Below are 22,298 nucleotides of genomic sequence, written 5' to 3'. Positions count from 1 at the left end.
GCTTAGCACCGGCACATTTTAATCAGGGCCGGGTCTACAGAACACCATGCGTCTGCAACTCTGAATGTCACCAACCATATGGCAATGTGAATGTGCGTGGACTAGGCAGTATAATAAAATTAAATTACCTTACTGACTCTACGCGCGCATCACATATGATCAATACTGTCTGGTCCAGACCATCCGAGTCCGACTCATAATTTAGTTATTCCAATATGTATGATTAGATTAGTTCACATCACATGATTCAGTCGTGACAATGTGCATTTCAATTTCAATTTGCTTTAGGCGGCCCTTAGTTCAGTGTTGGTGTCAGTGGGCGGGAGTCCGGGACACTGATTGGGCAGGGGCTGAATTTGGTTCTGCAGGGGTAGGGCTCTGCGGCAGGCAGTGTGTGCGATGTGCGTTGATTTTTTTCAACTGCCACGCCCCGGCACACCCGCACCCCCACCAGCAGTCATCGCCAGTTTGGGAAGTTCCACGTCGAGTGCAGGCAGTAGCAGGCCTAGGCCGCCTATTGAATAAAGGCAGGCAGGCAGTACCAGTGCTGGCCCCAGCAGCCCACCACCAACAGTAACTGTAAGTACTGTACCAGCCATTACCATTGCTGCTTTCTTTTGTCTTGATTGTGGTAGTGGCGTGACACACTGTGTGATGGTCTCTGGCGTGGCATGACATTCCACAATGAACAGTGATGCATTCCGGTCCGGGGTTAAGTTAAAGGACCGGCCCCAGCCTTTCTTTCAGCCTTCTCCTTGCCCGGGACGGGCAGTGGCATTGTATTTACCTGCTGCACAGTCAGGTGCCCGGCGCCAGATGCATGATTGCTCAGGGCAGGCCTTTGACTCACATACAGTGAACTATGAAGCGAACCACGAGTAACAACTCAGAGTCCAAGGCCTGCCTTCACCAATCATGCCTCCATGTCATGCTTCCATGTTTGCACGCACATTACATTCTGAATATATCCTAAACCTCCCCATACATTGCTACTGTCTAAGATTTATACGGTCTATTGCTCCCTACATTCAGTAGGTGAGTAGCAAGCCAGCAAGGCGTCCATCCATTACATTACCCAGAAAGCCGACCTCGCTTTTCTGTCACCCATGAGCTTACCCCAGTCACCTATATTGTGCAAGTACAATGCCAAGCCGGTCTACTGTTGCGAGACCCGTGGCAGGGGGTCCCCATTCCCAGTGCTTTAGGCCTTTCAACCATGGTTTACCGCTACAAAGCCCAGGGGGAGGGGCCCTGCCCAGCCTCGAAGACATGACCTAACACTGGGAGGCCCAGGTGACGGAAACACCTCGTCATCTACGTCTTGCAATAACTTAGTGCTTTGAATTGAGGCCCACGCAGCCAACTAAGTGACGTTCAGGGTAGGTAACCTCTCCTAGGCCTCACAGCCATTGTCTAGCTCTGAGGCCCACGGGAGCAGGCCAGCCACAGTACCCCATACACTTGGCATTGCAGCAGGGGACAAGCTCTATGAGGCCCTGGGGGCTTATGCCCTCTTCACTGGACCCGGAAGCTATAACCCAGTGCTGCCAGAGAGGGGAGGGCAAGTGAATGAAAAGGAAGGAGCCATGGTTATGTGCTGTAATGCTCAGGGGAGAGGGATTTCCTCCCCTGCTCCTCTAAGTGATGGTTTTGTGCTGTGAGGCACACAAGCCCCTTACCCTGGGTCCTTTGTACTGTGTCTCAGTAAAATGGGCCAAGTACAACTCCTCCAGCACTTGAGGCTTATCTTCTGTTTACAGACCTGCAATTCCTTGTGACTCGCAGGCAAGTGACAGGACCGATAAAATAAAAATAGGCCACAGGTGAAAAAGGATTTTCCCAGCATGGCGGAAGGCTGACTAGACAAACAAGTCAGAGCCATCAGAAGCTCGAGAGGTCCCGCCCCTCCCCTCGTCCTCCTTAAAACTATGAAAAAGAATACTTCACATTTCGCTGACTTTTGTACTTCGCATTATGTGCATGCATTAATTTGACTGACTGACGGACTGGCACCCGTGCTTAATTTGAGCTGGTGGTTTCCGGTGCTGGACGCCTGATTGCCAGCACCGGGGCTTATGACAGTCTGCCACTTGGCGGCGCTGTCTGGCTAATTTAGGTTTGAGCATAACAGCCCTTTATTAGTTGAATTTACATTTTAATGACTAATACTGGCCTCCCAAACCATTCTTATAGCGTTAGGGGCCTGGAATAGTATGAACTGTCACACTTGTAAGAGTGTGATGGTTAGTAGTTGTGTTTGTAGTGACATATGGCAGCGGCGATGTGTGGTGCAAGCTGCACTGGTCTCCCGAGGACAGCCCCGGCACTTATGTTTTTTACAAATTAAGCACTGCTGTGTAGCAGCCTTAGAATTACCTGCTAGTGGTATGCTACATAAGAAAGCCATTGTAGCTCTCTTTTTTGCAGTAGAATGTGATTAGGTTACCAAATACAGAGTTAATTTTTCCTTAGCATAACTTACATGGATGCATTTAACTGTTCATCTCACAAAACATTTCTGTGTAATGGAATTTCCCAAGTGGGGTCTAGCCAATGTTGCTTTGTCCTGCAAATGCCTTTTGTTCTATTGATGCAATACTTGAGGGCACTTTGATCTTTAATGCAAGTTAAAATCTTTTTGGCACAGCCTCAGCGTGTTTTAAAGAAGATTGGAATCTGAATGGTATGATTGGCATGGAATGGGGAAACCACCTTTAGCGAGAAATGACGATTTGTCATCATTACAACCCTATCCATGTAAACCGGGATGAAAGGCTCCTCTACCTTTAACGCCTTCAACCTGCTAACCCTTTGAAAGGAAGGGATTGCTACTAGGAATGCTGCTTTCCAAGCTAGATACTGTATTTCCAATGGCTCAGAATACGGTTCTGTGAGTCTTGTGAGGACACCAAAGAGGTCCCATGTAGGGGCTGGCATTGTCCTTGCAGGAATTATTCTTTTAGGAGCCTTCATGGGAGCCTTTATGACCGTAATTTAATCTAAAGATGGATGTTTTCTGTTTCATAAGCATAAAAATATGACCACATCACAACCTGTCAGTAGTACTGTTTGAGTTTAAACCCGAGCACAAAAGATTATTACATGCATTAAAATCGTACAACTAGGCAACCTCTTCGTGAATGCGCACTTTCTCTCTGGAACAGTTGAAAGCTAAAGGAGGGAAGAACATTGTAGAGATGAGGATCTACTTTAGGATTAAACAAGAATTTGAGGGTGATCAAGGCTTTCTAAAACCTACTCATCACATCTGGGTTCCTGGAGAACGCCATAACCATGAGAGGTGAGGACAAACTGGTCTACACTCTGTTAAAGACTGCACCGACCCTCCTGGGGAAGCCTGGCAAAAAGAGCAGGGCCAGCTGGAGCACGATCATTTATGATCCTGATTCTGGGGATCACTTTGTTAATTCTGCAGGCAAATTAAGGGAGTCTTGTTTAATTACATAAACAAACTTTAAATATCTATGTCATGTACACTGCATGCTAACCTAATGTTCCCAGACTCCCAAAGTCAACGTATATAGTTTAGGGCAAAAGATGCCGATTTTGTTCGCTTGTTCTGGAGTTGCCCTGAAGTGTGAATATTTTGGGTGAAGGCATGCTGGGATTATCAATCCATACGAACCCTGCTGAGCTAGTTAGCTGGTGGCACTTAACAAATCCCTAGGAGTTCTAGGAGATTGGCATCTCTTGCTTTTATGATGGCGAAACATGGTTCACCTGTCCACTGGGGCAGGAATAGCAGGTTGAGTGTGTAGGACAGGTTGCTTGAGCTCACCAAATGTCATGAATTTGAGAAAGAATATCAAAAAATAGATCCCTTAAGACATTTGTGGCCTACCTACTTGACAATAACTACTGCTGCATTGCTGTGGTAAATAAGAAGTACATTAAAGATCGTAATGTTGGTTAATATCAAACCATAAGCTGGTGAGCGGAATACATTGCTGAAACAACGGGCAAGGGTGTTGGATCTAGGGTGCTCCTTGCAGTGTCAATAGGAATGTTTATCCTGTGCTACCTGGATGAATGTATTTCGAAATGCTAAATAAATATCATTAAATGTGCTTTACATATCTGGAAAATTGTTTAATATTACAATTTCACATATTGGGAGCCCCCTAAAAGGCCCCTACTATGTAAATCACATGTACAAAGCCAGATAATGGACCTTTCCCTTCTCTAGTATGCATTCTATCAGTGGTGTAACAAAATTTGAGGGGGCCATCCGCAAGGTACGTGGAGGGGCCCCTCTGGACTCAATCTGGAGCTCTCCGGCCAGAGTATTGTGTGGGCCCCCTGGAGCTCCCCCCCCCCCCCCCCACTACCGGGGCTGCGGGGGCCTGTGTTACGCCACTGCCTTCTACTGACTTGCCATCCAGCTCTCAATATGTAAAACTGACAGTTCATACAACACCTCAAATGGTAGCACAATGTGATCCTTAAATGAAGAATCTTATACCAATGTGGCCAGGCTTGTCAGATGCTTACTGGTGCCCAGGCAAAAAGAATTCAGGACCATCTTGGCTTTTCAATTCTACCAGCTAATTAGGGCAAAACATTTGCTGGGGATAAATAACATAGTACTTGGCTCCACCTACTGCAGTGGCCACATTAGCAGCACTGTAAAAGCATATGGTAGGTCTGCTTTATTAATATATCAATCAGTGGTCTAGCTTCTGGCGGGGGGGCATTCTTGGCAGTTGTGCCTAGGGGACCTGAGTTAGGTCTGCTAGCCCCATTGCATGTTTTTTGCATTGTGAGCCAACAATTAAAGACAAAACAGTGAACTTTGGTGTAAAAGGGCGAAAGAGAGAGAAAGACATACCAGCTTCTGTACTTGTCCAAATTGTGTGATCCTAATCACATATTGTGTTTCACAGAGCTGCCTTTTTCTCTATTACCGCACATGAGTGCGGTTATAAATACCTGAGTTCAGGATGTTCACTGCACAAGCACCTCTCATGTTTGATTTAACAGATCATTTATGTGACTATTGACTTGCCTTTTAGTTCACTAATGGCTAATATCATGAATATTTCCAAACACCATCACTTTTAATAAATGTCTGTCTATGCAGTGATATAATCTGATGTACCAAGGTGAAACACATCCGCGTGTTAAAGAAATGCACTTTTTTGTATTGTAAAGAGATTTTATCACATTTTTACATTATATTTGTTGCACAATATACATGGCAAACATTTTAATGGTTTGGCTCGTGCACGGACTCTTACAGCTAAGCCAGACCTATGGCTCAACTCTGGCTCAGCTCCCCTATTGATTTCCCTGCACACGCTCCTCAAAGTGCGGCTTGGGCTTAGCACACCGGGCCGTCAGTCATTTGATAAAATGTTTTGTAAAAAGCAAGGACTAGAAACATGGAGCCCTGCTCATATGCTCCAATTTCACAACTATACCATCACAGCTTCTTGAAGCATGGATGAAGAAGTGTGAGCAGTGAAAATTCCTTTAAAATAAGTAATCAAAGGGCAGCGACTCAAGGCCGCTGTGTTTTATGTGACTGTTGCCATGAGTTCCCTGGGAGAACTACCAGGCCCAGTTGGGATGGGAAAGGGCAGCTTTAGTAGGAGTGTATGGGATGTGACACCCCTCAAATGCATTCATCATTTGGCCTGGGGGCCTCTATGAGGTCTGGTAGGTCCGTGTCAGTTTTTCTCACCATTCTCATTTCTCATTTCTCTTAGAGGTTTTAACGTATTCATTTTTTGGATCGGGATCATAAATATATGTAGTGACTGGTTTACCAAAAAAGTTGTAAATCTGCACCCATAGAAGTGCTCCTTGAATGGGTGCAAATTTACTATTTTTGGAATCCAAAAACCATTGGCAACTTGGAAAGCTATGCCAGTCTCCAGTTTCCAGGCATACCGACTGGCAATCAAACACCCAAAGTTATTGGGAGGAATGCTTGCAAATAGTCTAACCAGTGGCATTTGCTGGGGGTAGCATAACAACCAACAGTTTTTTCCCACTGTGCCACTCTGCACAGAGGCCAACCTAATGCAAATCAGTAATGCCCACCATGTTCCTCATGAAAACATTCCATCCCAAAACTTGGTCCTTTAACCCCTCCACCCTGCAGTCCACTGCTTTTGCAGGTGGAAAGTTTGAGATTCACCCCTCCCCCCCCCCGAATCTCACTGAAGAAGCTACGACCCTGATATTAATACATTTTGTAATAGCATGCAAGGCCCCACAAAGCGAGGGCCTGGGGTAAAAAAAACGTTACAGTCCCGCCTTGTGATGGCACTACATGAAAGACACACAAAGCATTCAAAGAAATGATGGACCATCTAACATTTAACTCGCAACAAATCAATATCTTAATCTACTATCTAAAAGAAAGAATGAAGTTCTCCTTTGTCTGTGCTCCCACGTTTTAATCCAAATGTCAGTATACATGCAAACTACATTGATTTGAGTGGTTCTTATAGGCAAGTGCACCAAAATTATGACTTTCTGCGGCCACAGCATTTTCCTCATAATTATCAATTCAGCCACATAAGCCACCATTTTTTGCATAATATGCAGATTTGAACAAAACTTTGTGTATAGCTCAAGCAGATCAAAGGTTTAAAACAAACAGTACCCCATGTGATGCTACACAGTAGCACATCTTTTTCAAAGCGAAACTGCTCACCTTTCATTCGCGGATTCTAGAGTTAAGCTGGTACGAATGAGATTAATCTTTTCGTCAGACATAATTAATGTGTTTCAATTACAAAATAGCTAACTAATACTGCCACTGAAGGTACCACATTATTCCGCATAATTAAAAAACAAAACGTGGCATTATCTCTGGCAGGTAAGAACTCTTGCAGAAAACCTCATGTTTGCCAGTAAGACTCAGAACAATGTGGCCCGATTCACAAAGCTAGGGAAATTTCCTCCCAACGTTTAGAGCAAATGTTCATTTTTATTGGATTTTCAAAAGATCTCAGGAGATCTTACAGAACAGAAATAGCTAAAAGTCGTAGATTTCCTAGATTATTCCAATGCATAAAATGTACTCATGCAGAGGGGCATTATTGTGCATTTAGACATTTAGATTTGTTTCATTGTTGCAAAATCACACTTACCTTCATGGCATAATGGGTGTTTTCCTTTAGTTTCCACCCTGGAAATACACCTACTTAGGTTTTGTCAGGAGTAAAAGTGCATGCATTTCCAGGATAGGAAACTACTTGCAAGAGGTAAGTAAATACAAAAAACCTACGACTTCATGGGTGTTCATCTACTTCTGCAGGTGAGACGATGCAGTAACACCCACAGACCGCGCATGGAATTTCCATACTCTCAGATATCATTTGTGAGGGGAAAATAACACAACGCTGATTTAAAGGTCATATTTTTCACCTTTATGAAACACCTACCTGTATAGAAGTAGCCCAAATGTGCATACGTGTCTGCATTGACTTCACCTTCCTGTTTCCAAGTTTTGAAGGAATCCAGTCGAACAGCTTCATCGTCAAAAATGTTAGGAATTGAGCACTCTGTACATACAAAAACAGTGAATAAACTATGTAAATGTGAATGATGAAGACTGCCATACTAATACACTTCTTCAAATGCCATGTTTTTCAAACCACGTGGATAGGGGGCGTGCGTATATGGGGACCCATGAAGATCTACTTCCTAATACCTCTCTAGCACGACGTCTAATTATAATTAGAACTTTGGAATGTTGAGCCTTCCATTGAAAACAATGGAGTGATCTGGGCTTCTAATGGCCGGCAGAAGTCTGGAGCATCAAAATTCCAATGTTTAACAAAAGCCTCGGGGAGGCCGAGGGGATTACAACCCCCTCTGGCTCCTTGAGGCATTTGTATTACAAATTAGAACATTCTGCCCTCTGGGGGCGAATTTTTTAATAGCCTTAGAGCCCTTCGCAGCAGGCTCTACCGGCCTTTAAATGCCCACTCCCTTGTTAAACGCCCTTGCATTCGGTTTGGGCCTTTAACCCTGGAGCAGGCCTTTAATGGACGGTAGAGCCCGCTACATCGGGCTTTAATACTATACTAAAACACACCATCCGAAACCTCAGTTATGTTCTTGATCTGCGTAGGTGCCGGTGCTTCATCTGTAAAAAACACAAATACACAGGTTCAAAGTTTTCCATATAAGGCTGAGAAGGTGCTGCTGAATGCCATGGCTGCCTACAGTTCATTCCACCTTATACCTTTCCTCTGCTACCATACACTTCCTGTCTCTTTAGCTAATTCTTGCAGGTCTTTTTTCTTCCTGCTTTCTTGCTTTGTCACTATTTCCCATCTTCCTCTTCCAACTTCTTTCTACATTTTCTCACTTTCTCTCTATTTCTCTGGGTAAAAGTCTGATGATGGGAAAAAGCCCCAATCTCAGAATGCGAGCTCTGGTCCCCGTGAACTTCAACCACTGCCACAAATTAAGCACTGATAAAACAAAGAAAGAACTGCCTTCTGTTGGAAGATGCCCTTTATTTATTAAATACTAGCAGCAAAAGGGGTGTGGAATGCTGAGTAAATGGTTGCTGGGATAGAGGTAATGGTGGCATAAAATGGGAGACAGTTGAATGATGGCTTTTGTTTTTTCCGTGTTTTTTTCAGTGAATTGCTTCTGGGAACAATAAACACACTGTGGACCCTCTTGGGGTTATAGATTGTGTTCTGTGGGCTTCAGGGATCTGAAACAGGGTGTGTCAACTAGAAAAATGTCAAGTTTAAAGACTGCCAAGAACTAGCACTGACTGAAACCTGAAGTAGATACCAACTAGGTACGGGAGATATTTTTCATTAATAAATTATGTGCTTAGCATCATGAACATTTAGCATTTAAAGCTATTTCACTGCACTCTATAGAACTACATTTATTGAGACTGGTCAAACGAGGCTCAAACTAGGGCTGACTTCATTTCATATTTCTGTGTGTCCATGTTTTCATTATAACCCTCATCGCACGTAACGCAATGCGCACTAATGAAACACTTTTCTCACAGAAGTCCGAAGGAAGCTTATTTTCTTCCAAATGTAACTGTTCAAGGCCTTTCCTGTCTGGATCTCAGTAGGCCTATTCCTTGTATGAGTCTGTCACTGTTTTGCGTGTAATTAGATTTAGATTGTCACATCCATTGGCATTGGACAAATAGGGATTCGTTATTATTTATTTTCAATATTGTTGCATATTGCTTTATTGTGATTGGCTGAGCTATGAAACATTTAGTACATTTTATGCTTAGTGATTTCCATTGTCCATGTTATTATAAAATGGGCCTATTGTGGAGGTGAGCCAGTCTGGTTTGCCCTAACTTTTGGGGATCAGGCCCTTGTCAGTCTGTCTCTTGCTTAGGACTTAGAATATTTTCTCTGAGACTTGACGTTATGTCATACTTTCTGCTACATTTGATTAAGGCATACGCTAATTCCCCTTATATGATTTATTATGCATATTCACTAATCACTCTTTTGCCCTCAATATTCAACTTTAAACATTTAATAAACCTCCACGGTTTCTAACTTTTACACATCTCGAGAAGGCTTATTTATTGATTATGCTGCCTATTTTACGGCCAATCCTGGCTTTGTCAGGGGCACATTACCTCAGCCATTCTTGAGGCTAACACCGCCCCGAATTTTCAATCCTGTAAAGGCACCTGATCTTATCACTTAAAACATAATATCATAGATAGTATCACCCTAAGCAAAGGAAAGCTGTACGACTGCAGCTTACATTTGATTTTGTGGTTGGAAAACTGTGGCTAAGAAGCAGATTCACAAAATTGACAGAAATGGGCATACAACCCATAACAGTCATTGTGGCTAACTCAAAGATTATGAGTAATTGTGCGCCAAGCTCTGACCAGAGGGGGGCGAGCCCACAAATTAACAGGGAGAGATGAGCAGAGCCGAGCCAAGGGCCTGGCTTGGATCTTAGAGCCCATGCACGAGCCAAGACCAGAAAATAAGTGTTATGTAAATCATATTACAAAACACAGAAAATATGCTAAAGTCCCTTCAAAATTCAATAAAGTGTATTTCTTTAACAAGCTTTGACACACACGGGGCACATTACAGCACTGCACATTGTAGCACTGATTAAAAGTAATAATGTTGTACAACTGGTTGTCTGAACGCACACATTCAAAAGTGCTTTCATATACGATAATGAAAAAAAGAGTTTTAGTGAAATAAAATATTTCCCTAAAATAACACATTTTACGCAGGGAAGCAGCAATGTATCAAGATATCCTGGTTTCACTCTTTACAAATCAGCCAACAAATGGATATCTATCAGTCTTTCCTTATGTTAAAGCTTTATTTTGACCTCTTAGTGCATTCTTCTGCAGTTTTTAAATTTAGCACAAACTTGACCCAAAGGTATTGGAACTGCTCTACATAAGAACAAGTTACATTACACAAGGTCACAGGAATTGTTTATAGACATGAGGAGATTAAGTGGTTTCCACAGAATCACATGATGTTGAGCCAATGCCGTTATTCAACCCTGGTTCCTAAGTTTCATATTCGCCAGCTCTGGCTGTAACACCACATCCTGGATCCAGGGAAGGAGGGAAGTAGAATGCACACTAAAGTTTGGCTCGTTATGGGCTCAAGGTTCCAACAGGACCTCGAGCTGCACCACAGCCAGTCTTCAGGCTCTAGCTTTCAATGGCTCACCCACGTCCAGCTCTTGGGCCAGGAGGGGTTTTGGAGGGGGTAAAGAGATTGCTGGTGGGACCTAAAGGAGAGCAGTGGATACAAATAACGGATAAGTGAACAAGTGACCCAGGTCAATGAAGGTGATATTAAAAGACCATAGACTATCAGATGGAGGCATAATCCCCCCTGTGGGCCACCAGCCACTTCCCCTGAAGAGATTATGGCATATTTTTGGAGGTGGTGGCACAGAACACCCTTCCTAAGTTTGTGGATCTCTGAAGGTTTTAACCGTAAACAGGAAGGTGAGCGCGCTCTGGCTCCTCAGATTAGCCTCCTTGTGATTATGAAGGCGACTCATCACTTGCAGACAGCGCACTTTTCTTTGTCCGTAATTAAGACTCAGAGTCTCAGAGTTCATCCCCCTATTTGTATTTTATTTTATTTATTTAAAAAGTTTTGTATAGCGCGAACAAGACCCCGAAGGGTATCAGAGCGCTTCAATCAATCATCATTTGTATAGCACACTAATCACCCTCAAGACGCTGAGAGGGGGGGGGCAGCTACTGCTCGAACAGCCAGGTCTTGAGAAGTCTCCTGAAGGTCAGCAGGTCCTGGGTCTGTCGCAGGTGGGTGGCGAGGGTGTTCCATGTCTTGGTGGTGAGATAGGAAAAAGATCTGCCGCCGGTGGTTGCCCTGTGGATGCGTGGAACGGTGGCAAGGGCAATGTCAGCGGAGTAAAATTGGTGGTTCGGGTGTAGAAGGTGAGTCGTTTGTTGAGGTATGGTGGACCGGCGTTGTGGAGTGCTTTGTGAGCGTGGGTGAGGAGCTTGAAGGTGATCCTCTTGTTGACTGGGAGCCAGTGCAGGCTTATCAGGTGGGTTGTGATGTGGGTGTGGTGGGGGATGTTGAGTCTGCTGCTGACGAGGGCCTGGGTGACCGTCCTCCTGGTTTCGGTGGGGAGCCATCTGTAGATCTTGCAAAGCAGGTGGAGGGTGTTGAAGCAGGAGGAGGAGACGGCGTTGACTTGCTGGGTCATTGCGAGAGATGAGTCCAGGATGAACCCCAGGTTGCGTGCGTGGTCGGTGGGATGCGGTGCGGCTCCCAGAACGGCCGGCCACCAAGAGTCATCCCAGGCGGAGGGGGCGCAGCCAAGTAAGAGGACCGCTGTCTTGTCTGAGTTAAGTTTCAGGCGACTGTTCTTCATCCAGTCTGTGATGACCTTCATTCCTTCCTGGAAGTTGGTTTTGGTGTTGGCGGGGACCTTGGTGAGTGAGAAGATCAGCTGGGTGTCGTCGGCGTAGGAGACGATGTTGAGGTTGTGTGAGCGGATGATGTTGGCGAGCGGTGCCATGTAGACGTTGAAAAGGGTTGGGCTGAGGGATGACCCTTGGGGCACGCCGCAGGTGATCTTGGTGTTACAGCAAACAAATGTTGGACGGAATGCTGATAATGCAAACATTCTCCCCCAGTTGCGGTGCGGCTCCCAGAATGGCCGGCCACCAAGAGTTATCCCAGGCTGAGGGGGTGCAGCCAAGGATGAGGACCGCTGTCTTGTCTGAGTTAAGTTTCAGGCGACTGTTCTTCAACCAGTCTGTGATGGCCTTCATTCCTTCGTGGAAGTTGGTTTTGGTGTTGGCGGGGTCCTTGGTGAGTGAGAAGATCAGCTGGGTGTCGTTGGCGTAGGACACGATGTTGAGGTTGTGTGAGCGGATGATGTTGGCGAGCGGTGCCATGTAGACGTTGAAAAGGGTTGGGCTGAGGGATGATCCTTGGGGCACGCCGCAGGTGATCTTGGTGTTACAGCAAACAAATGTTGGACGGACTGCTGACAACGCAAACATTCTCCCCAAGTCAAAAGATCTGGGTTAAATCCTTCATTCTTTTGCCCACTACGCCACCCCAGTTTGGACCCAGCCATATGCAAATCAGTCTTGAACCTGTGCCCTATGGGAACAGTCCAGACCGAACTGCCAAGCCAGGTCCTCCCTGGACCGGAAACAAGCATCCTGGGACCGGTTTCAGGGTATGTCACCCTTCTTCAGCCAGGATAGCTTGAATCCAGTAGCACAGTGAGCAAGGGACCCACGTCTGGGCATACCCATCCCACTTAGGTCGAAAAGTGTTACAGAAAAAAAATGATGGACGGAATGCTGACAATGCAACATTCTCCCCCAGACAAAAGATCTGGGTTAAATCCATCGTTCTTTTGCCCACTATGCCACCCCAGTTTGGACCCAGTCATATGCAAATCAGTCTTGACCCTGTGCCCCTTGGGACCAGTCCAGACCGAACTTCCAAGCCAGGTCCTCCCTGGACCGAAAACAAGCATCCTGGGACCGGTTTCAGGGTATGTCACCCTTCTTCAGCCAGGATAGCTTGAATCCAGTAGCACAGTGAGCAAGGGACCCACGTCTGGGCATACCCATCCCACTTATGATGAAAAGTGTTACAGCAAACAAATGATGGATGGAATGCTGACAATGCAAACATTCTCCCCCAGTCAAAAGATCTGGGTTAAATCCATCGCTCTTTTGCCCACTACGCCACCCCAGTTTGGACACAGCCATATGCAAATCAGTCTTGACCCTGTGCCCCATGGGAACAGTCCAGACCGAACGGCCAGGCCAGGTCTTCCCTGGACTGGAAACAAGCATCCTGGGACCGGTTTCTGGGTATGTCACCCTTCTTCAGCCAGGCTAGCTTGAATCCAGTGGCACAGTAAGCAAGGGAGCCACGTCTGGGCATACCCATCCCACTTAGGGCGAAAAGTGTTACAGCAAACAAATGATGGATGGAATGTTGACAATGCAAACATTCTCCCCCAGTCATAAGATCTGGTTAAAGCCATCGTTCTTTTGCCCACTACGCCACCCCAGTTTGGACCCAGCCATATGCAAATCAGTCTTGACCCTGTGCCCCATGGGACCAGTCCAGACCGAACTGCCAGGCCAGGTCCTCCCTGGACCGGAAACAAGCATCCTGGGACCGGTTTCAGGGTATGTCACCCTTCTTCAGGCAGGCTAGCTTGAATCCAGTGGCACAGTGATCAAGGGACCCACGTCTGGGCATACCCATCCCACTTAGGGCGAAAAGTGTTACAGCAAACAAATGATGGACGGAATGCTGACAATGCAAACATTCTCCCCCAGTCAAAATATCTGGGTTAAATCCCATCGTTCTTTTGCCCACTACGCCACCCCAGTTTGGACCCAGCCATATGCAAATCAGTCTTGACCCTGTGCCCCATGGGAACAGTCCAGACCGAGCTACCAGGCCAGGTCCTCCCTGGACCGGAAACAAGCATCCTGGGACCGGTTTCAGGGTATGTCACCCTTCTTCAGCCAGGCTAGCTTGAATCCAGTGGCACAGTGAGCAAGGGACCCACATCTGGGCATACGAATCCTACTTAGATCGAAAAGTGATACAGCAAACAAATGATGGACAGAATGCTGACAATGCAAACATTCTCCCCCAGACAAAAGATCTGTGTTAAATCCATCGTTCTTTTGCCCACTACGCCACCCCAGTTTGGACCCAGCCATATGCAAATCAGTCTTGACCCTGTGCCCCATGGGACCAGACCAGACCGAACTGCCAGGCCAGGTCCTCCCTGGACCGGAAACAAGCATCCTGGGACCCATTTCAGGGTATGTCACCCTTCTTCAGCCAGGCTAGCTTGAATCCAGTGGCACAGTGATCAAGGGACCCACGTCTGGGCATACCCATCCCACTTAGGGAGAAAAGTGTTACAACAAACAAATGATGGACGGAATGCTGACAATGCAAACATTCTCACCCAGTCAAAAGATCTGGGTTAAATCCATCGTTCTTTTGCCCACTACGCCACCCCAGTTTGGATCCAGCCATATGCAAATCAGTCTTGACCCTGTGCCTCATGGGAACAGTCCAGACCGAACTGCCAGGCCAGGTCCTCTCTGGACCGGAAACAAGCCTCCTGGGACCGGTTTCAGGGTATGTCACCCTTCTTCAGCCAGGCTAGCATGAATCCAGTGATCTTGGTGGCTTCAGATCAGAATGGGGGGAGGCGGACCCTCTGGGTTCTGTCGGTGAGGAAGGAGGTGGTCCAGTCCAGGGCTTTATCGCGGATCCCTGCGTCATAGAGGCGTGTGCGTAGGGTGTGGTGGCAGACGGTGTCAAAGGCAGCCAAGAGGTCCAGGAGGATGAGGGCCGCGGTTTTGCCATTGTCCAATAGGGTCCTGATGTCATCGGGGGCAGCGATGAGGGCAGTTTCGGTGCTGTGATTGCTGCGGAATCAGGATTGGGACGGGTACAGGATGTTCTTCTCCTCGAGGTAGAGGGTCAGTTGCCTGTTGACAATCTTCTCAATGACTTTCGCCGGTAACGGGAGCAGGTAGATGGGCCGGAAGTTCTTGAGGTCCTTTGGGTCCGCTGTGGGCTTCTTGAGAAGAGCGTTGATTTCGGCGTGCTTCCAGCTTTCCGGGAAGGTGGCGGTCGTAAAGGAGCTGTTGATCTTCCAAGGTTGGGTGTGATGATGCGATTTGCTTTGTTGAATATGTGGTGAGGGCAAGGGTCGGAAGGTGAGCCGGAGTGGATGGTGTTCATGGTTTTGATGGTATCGTTGTCATTGACGTGGGTCCAGGAGACCAGGAGGTTGGTGAGGTTGGGGGGTGGTGGGTCTGCAGTGGCGGTGGCTGTCAGGAGGGTCTGGGTGTTGAAGCTGTTGTGGATGTCTGCGATCTTGCAGTAAAAGAAGGTGGCTAGGGCGTCACAGAGGTCTTGCGATGGTGGGATGTCGTTGGAGCAGGAGCTGGGGATGGAGAATTCCTTCACGATGTTGAAGAGCTCTTTGCTGTTGTGTGCGTTGTTGTCGATGCATTCCTTGAAGGAGGTCCTTTTGGTGGCTTGAATGAGTTGGTGGTGCTTGCGGCGGGCGTTCTTGAGGGCTTGAGGGTTGGTTGTCCAGTGTCTGTTCTTGGCGCCACCTTTTCCTGAATCTTCGGCAAGCCCGCTTGGATTCCTGGATGTCGGTGGTGAACCAGCTGGCCTTTCTGTCAGTGCGTCTGTTGGAGGGTTTTTTGATCGGGCGAAATTGTTGGCGCAATCGTCAAGCCATTGTCTGAGGTTGCGGGCGGCTGAGTCGGCGTCGGTGGTGTTGGTTGGTGGGTCTCGGGCGAGGGTGCCAATTTGCTGGTCTTCGGTGACCTTGTTCCAGCTGCGGTAGGGTGGTGGTGCGTGGTGGGTGTCTTGACGGTGAAGTGGACGCAGCGGTGGTCGGTCCAGTGGAGTTCGATGGTGTGGCTGATAGGGTTGAGTGTGTGTCCGGCTGAGTGGGTGGGGGTCGTGACAAGCTGTTTGAGTCCGAGGTTGGCGACGTTTTCGAGCAGGGAGATGGCGTTGCTGACGTCGGCGTTCTCGAGGTGGAAGTTCAGGTCTCTGAGGAGGATGTAGTCTGTTGAAGCAAAAGCGTGCATGCTGAAGATGTCGGTGATGGAGTCGCTGAAATGTGGCCAGGGTCCGGGGGGTCTGTAGACGAGGGTTCCTCTGAGGGTGGTGTTGGGGTCGATGTGGATCTGGAAGACATGTGGAGCAGGTGTTCGGCGGCGCTGGGGGTGTCTTTGGTGCTGGTTGAAATTCTGAGGGTATTCCTGTAGACAATGGCGATTCCTCCTCCTGGTCTGTTGGTGCGGTCCTTCTGGGTGATCTTGTAGCCGTCCGGGATGGCAATGGCAATGTCGGGTGCCGAGGAGAGGTTCATCCAGGTCTCCGTTAGGAAGGCGACATCTGGGGAGGTTGAGTTGAGTAGGTCCCAGAGTTCGATGGTGTGCTTGTGGACGGAGCGGGTGTTGAGTAGTATGCATCTGAGATGGTTGCGTCCTACCCTGGTGGATGGGGCAGGATGTGCAGGTGTTCTGTGGCTGGTGAAGCTGCAGCTTCGGCAGGAGAAGGGTTTGTGGGTGAGCTTCGGGGTGGCATGGAAGCAGTTGGGTGATCGTCCGGCGTTGAGTTCGTGGAGGAAGTTGGCATCGTAGTGGCATCAGATGTCGGGGCTCTCGCGGTGGCCAGGGGGTCTGGCACTGGGAGCGGTCCAGGCGCGGATGGGCGCAGATGGGCTTGCCTTAGGCGCGCCTTTAGCGCGACTGCGCAGTGGCCGCCATTAAGTAGGGGAGGAGGGCCGGGACTGGAGGTGGGGAGGCGGGGGTGGGTCAGCGACGGAGGGAAGGCTGAAGGTGGGAAAGCGGGCAGCAAGTCAGGTGTGGGAGACAGCTGACTGTGCCCAGAGAAAGTGAAGTCCAATGAAGCTAACAATAATTAAAAAAATAAAAAAACTGACTGAAGAGCTGGGGAGTGAGTCTCCTGGCAGACAGGGAAGGCCAGGGACCGCTGGAAAAAGTCGTCATGGCGGCGGATTGCCGGCGCGAACCCGGGAGGCGGGAAGTCCTGGCGCTGAAGCAGGGAAACGCTATGAGCGGAGCTGCTGGGGAGAGTGTTGCCTGGACCAGAGGCTTCACAACAATGGAAGGTAAGAACAAGGTAAAGGGGAACATTGTAGAGGGAGTAAGAGAGGATAACATAGTGAGCTAATAAAAATGTACACGGATGCCCAACAGTACGGTAAGGTAGACAATCCTGGGTATTACAGTTGTTATGCCAATAAAATAAAAAAGCAAATCAGACGACATTAGAAAACAGACGAACCATGATCATTCAAGGCAGGAACTTGTTCATTAGGATTATTTTTACTTCATGTGTGAAAGTAGCTGTGTAGGGGATTCTGCGGATTTCGGTGGGAGCGAGTTCCAGATCTTTGGTGCCGAGCCAGAGAAGGCTCGGAGCCTCATTCTCTTTTTGCGAAAGGTCTGAGGTTTCAGTAGTAGAGAATTTGCACTTCTTGATGGCCTGCCCCCACCTGATAGTTCTAATTGTTTAGCCAGGTAACCAGGGGTTTTGAAGAGGAGGGCTTTGTGCGCCAAACAAGCAATCTTTAGTTGTATTCTTGCTTCATAGGGTAACCACTTTAGTGATCTTAGGGCTGGAGAAATGTGATCATTTCTTTTTGTATTAGTGATCAGTCTGGCAGCTGCATTCTATGAAGCCCTGAGTGGGGCCAAGGTATGTTTGCGGAGGCCACAGAGCGTTGTGCTACCATAGCCTAGCTTTGGCAGGACAAGCGCTTGAACCACCTGCTTGAAGTCCTCTTGAGGGAGGAAAGGTTTTAGGTTTCTAAGAATCCTCATTTGGTGGTTTGCACCCTAACACATCTTACTAATATTTTTCTTCATGTTCAAGTGCGAGTCTAGGGGGATTCCAAGAGATTTTGCTAAGTCGATGATACGAGGGGAGTAGTTGAAGGTAGTGAGGTGCTTCATCCAGAGGTCAATCTTGGGGGTGTGCTTAGGAGGGGATATGAGAAAGAATTCTGTTTTGGGGGTTTTGAGCAGGAGATGGTTCTTAGTTAACCAGTTTTGGGTAATTGTCAAGGAGGAATTGAGTGAAATGAGATGTTCAGAAGAATTGATTTTCCGGTTAAGTTGCGTGTCATCCGCGTACATATGCAAAAGAATGTTCATGGATTTTAGAGTGTTCGCTAGCGGTTCCAGGAAAATATTAAAGAGTATGGGAGAAAGCGCAGACCCTTGCGGGACCCCCATGGAGACTGTAGATAGTTGGGATAGGGTATGGTTCACCTGAACTCTTTGGGATCTATTGTGAAGTAAGGAAGCGAACCATTGCAATACCAGACCGGAAAGGCCCATCCTGTGATCCCGAATGGCTAAGAGGTTATCGTGATTAACCGTGTCGAATGCAGAGGAAAGATCAAGGAGGATTAGTAGGCAGGATTCTTTATGGTCTAACATTTTTAGGATGTCATCCATGATGTGAAGGAGCGCCGATTCGGTACTTTGACCACTCCTAAAACCAGATTGATGTTGATCCAAGAGATTGAAAGTCTCAATTTGCGAACAGAGTTGCGATTGAACACATTTTTCTAGAAACTTAGTCAGAGTAGGAATGTTGGAGATGGGACAAAAGTTGTTAAGGTCAGTTCTGTCCGCATCAGATTTTTAAAGAATGGGTGAAGCCTGAGCTGCTTTTAGACATTCTGGGATCTGGCCTTGAGATAAAGGAGGCGTTGACAATCTTTGTCCCAAGGGAAATAAGGGCAACCTTGATTTCTCTGAAGACAGACAGTGGCAATGGGTCGCTGAAGTGATTAGAGGGGTTGATGCTAAGAAGAGTTTTGTAGATGTCGTTTTCACTGAGGGGAGAAATGGAGCCCCAAGTGGCATTGTTCTTGGTGCTAATACTAAGATGCTTTAGACTCTCAGAGAGGGCAGCAGGAGCCGCACTGTCAGATGATATAAATAGGGCCCTCTTAGATTCAAGATCAAGACTAATGAGTTTAGTTTTTTCCATAAAGAAGATAGCCAGATTGTTGCATGAAGCTGAATTGTCTGCTGATTCGAAGTGGTTGGGTGCTGTTGCTGATTGCTGTTTGACAATTTCAAAAAGTTTTTTAGGGCGATTTGAGGCTTGACTAAGTTGGGCTCTGAAGTAATCGGCCTTAGTTGTCTTGATTTTTTTATTGTAGGAGCTCCTAACCGATCTAAGGAATTTTAGATGATACACAGAAGGTTTTGATCTCCATAGACGTACAGCAGCCCTTAGGTTAGAGGTGGCATTTTTATGCTGTAAAGGTGCAATTGAATCCATGATACCAGAGATAGTGGAGGTATATAAGTCAGTGAGATCATGTACATCAGTCATGTCAACTTGGGAAGACAAGGCCTTTTTCAATTCGATAGCTAGACAGTCTGTGTTAATATTCATGAGGTCTCTTTTCCACTGTTTAATTTTCTTTGGTTGGACCCTTTTCCGTATCACCTCCCTGTTGATAAAGAAGATAGTGTAGTGGTCGGCCCAATAACAAGGGGTGATGTCCTCCAATGTGATGGTATTATCTTTTGAAATAGGTCCAGAATTTCACCTTTGCTGTGAGTTGGCTGGTCACAGAATTGGGTAAGGTCCAGATCAGATAAGAATGCGTTAAGGCAGATCACTGTTTGGTCATTAGGTTTGGACCAGTGAAGGTTGAAAGAACCAAGGTAGATTTGGGATACTGAGGGGTCATCATTGGAAGATATAATTTTCATTAGTTGTTTGATGAAGAGGAAGTTATCGCCAGGAGGGTGGTAAAAAGTATGAAGTTTGCAAACAGCGAGGTGGTTACTAGAGATGTTGAGGCAAAGGTATTCAACTACAGATGAGGTGGAGGTCTCCATGTGGGAGACAGATAGTGTGTTCCGGTGTATACAAGCTAGTCCTCCGCCCTGTTTCATGGTTCTGTCTAGACGAATTATGTCATGACTAGGAGACACTAGAAGGTCTAATATGGGGGTGGAGGAAGGATTTAGCCATGTTTCTGTGAGGATGAAAATACCCAGCTCATTGTTTTGGATGAGGTCGAAGATATCTGAGGCATGTTTGTTTGCTGATCTACAATTGAGTAGTGCGCATTTCAGACGTATAGGCGTGTGTGATGTAGGAGTCTGAATAATATTCACTTGCTTGAGGTTGTCCCTATTTACGACTCTGTGGTTGTTAGAGTGTTCCCTGTCTGGGTTGGCGAGAATGGTTTGAATTTGGGCCGTAGGAACCTTGCCAGTTTCTAGAGTGATTGAGTAAGAGAGGAGTAGATCCTCAATATTGCTGGTCGCAAGTTCGACCATCATTCTTAGGGCGAGAAGGGGCGTTAGGGAAGGGTAAGGTTTTAGAGATAGGGTGCGAGGAGTGCTGGTCAAGGCCAAGAGGAGCACTGGTGGGGACTGTAGGCAACTCTCCTAGGGAACTAAGAGAATTGAGCTGGGGCAGATGATCAAGCGAGAAGGCTAACAATTCGTGAGTGAGAAGGTTCACTTGGAGAGATAACTTATTCAGACGAGCCACCAGGTCTGAATGTTGGTTCATGGAAAGGAACTGAGGGGTGGGATCCTGTGGAGAGGGGGGACCTCGAATGATATCTGGATGAGGTAAGATGGGGATGCGAATGTCCGGTAGAGGGGATGCATCCTTAAAAACTTGTTGGAGCCCTGCTCGATTGAAAGGAGTGGCAGGGGAGGGAAGGTTGGTAGAAGGCAAGTAGTGTGGTATAATGGAGGGGCTCATAGGGTGATTAAGTGTGTTAGGATAAGGATGTATCGTTAATGGCAGTCTTGTGTGCTCCATCGGTAGAGAAGGCTTGGAAAGTGAAGCCCAGGATGGAAGAGCAACGGCAGAGAGGGGAAGGGGTATGTCTTGGGAGGGTATCCCAATGGGGAAAATGCCGAGCATCTAGCTTGCTAACGGCAAAATGGGTGGAACATTAAGCCTGCTACCCGTCTGAGACAAAGGTCGATCGGTGTGCGAGGCTACTGGAGGGGATTGAGTCTCCCCGAAGACATTTATGGGTTGAGAGGAATTAAGCAATCTAGACGTATTCGAAGCATGGAGAAGATGACCTTCCACCAACATGCCCGTTTTCTGGTGTAGAAAATGAGGTCATTAGAAAGAATGCCCTTTTTTGGTCAGATGTAGACGTCGGAGATTAGTGTTTCATGTCTAGATTTGGAGAGGTTAGGCGGATAGTTGAAAGTAAATGCATTGGATCATTTGGGGTCAGGAATTAAGCCCATTCTGAGAGAGGTCTGCGAAGAGAATTGAAAGGGTGGGAAATCCCTATGGATGGGATTTCACAGTGGCTTTCAGAAGAGCAGGCCCCAGGCCTCTGTGTATCACAGAGAACACGCATCTAAAGGTAAAAGTTTGCTGGTTGACCTGTGAGTTTGGGGATGCTTCGGGAAGAGTTCAATTATATGAAAGGAAAAAACAACTACTAACAAGAGCTAAATTAAATAGCAAAATGCTCCATAAAAGGAAGAGGTCCAAACAGGACTGCAAAGCAGTATATTCATGGTGCTATCGTATTAGAGTGACCATAAGACTACATGTCCCTGAAGTCACCATGTTTGCCTAACTGATGTAGGACATTCATCTGCTGAACGCCAAGATGATTTCTTTGCTGTACCAGCATTTTGACCTCAGTTCAGGGATTCACCCGGTATATAGTTACTGCAACCCAGCCTGTTTTGTGTAAATTACAACCACTAGTGTAAATTTTGCTAGTACTCTTTAATTGCAAGGTTATTCTTTCAGGTACAACGTAGTTTTAAAAGTGTAACTGATGGAATTATCTACCTTCAACTGTTAATGTGTAAACATAACATGTGCACTTGTAAAGTGCACGTTCGCGCTATGGGGCATCTTGGTGCTGAATAACAAATGTTAATTGTTATCCAACTGAATGGGTACTCATTTTATCAACCTCGGAAGGATGAAAGACTGAGTTGATCTGCCATGCATTGAACGTGTGATCTTGACATCAAAAGTAGGTCCCTGGACTGGAGGCTCACCACAATAAATGAGCTTTTCTATAAACTAAAGTGGCAGTTGTGGTTCTCCATGCGGTTTAACCTTGTTTTTGACTGCACTGGGGCCATTCCTTGAGTTTATGCCTTGCATCAAAGAAGCTGTGCAGCAGCCAGAGCTAATGTCACCCACCAACCAACTCTTAGGAACACGTGTTTTAGTAAGGCTCACCAC

At 46.8% G+C, this 22,298-nt stretch overlaps 1 protein-coding gene across 4 annotated transcripts in view; it reads right to left on the bottom strand.

Annotated features, from left to right (window-relative positions):
• The window catches only part of LOC146865549 (baculoviral IAP repeat-containing protein 1-like), an 851,823-nt gene that overhangs the window by 643,660 nt on the left and 185,865 nt on the right, over positions 1 to 22,298 (bottom strand). For all 4 annotated transcript variants that reach the window (XM_085632363.1, XM_085632364.1, XM_085632365.1 and 1 more), the window contains exon 6: positions 7,419 to 7,538. In XM_085632363.1, coding sequence (XP_085488489.1) covers positions 7,419 to 7,538 — 120 coding nt within the window. The remainder of the gene's footprint in view (positions 1 to 7,418; positions 7,539 to 22,298) is intronic.

The sequence above is a fragment of the Triturus cristatus genome, chromosome 2_1 (genome assembly GCF_964204655.1).
Source record: "Triturus cristatus chromosome 2_1, aTriCri1.1, whole genome shotgun sequence".
Taxonomy (NCBI): Eukaryota; Metazoa; Chordata; class Amphibia; order Caudata; family Salamandridae; genus Triturus; species Triturus cristatus.
This window is presented reverse-complemented; position numbering and strand designations above follow the sequence as displayed.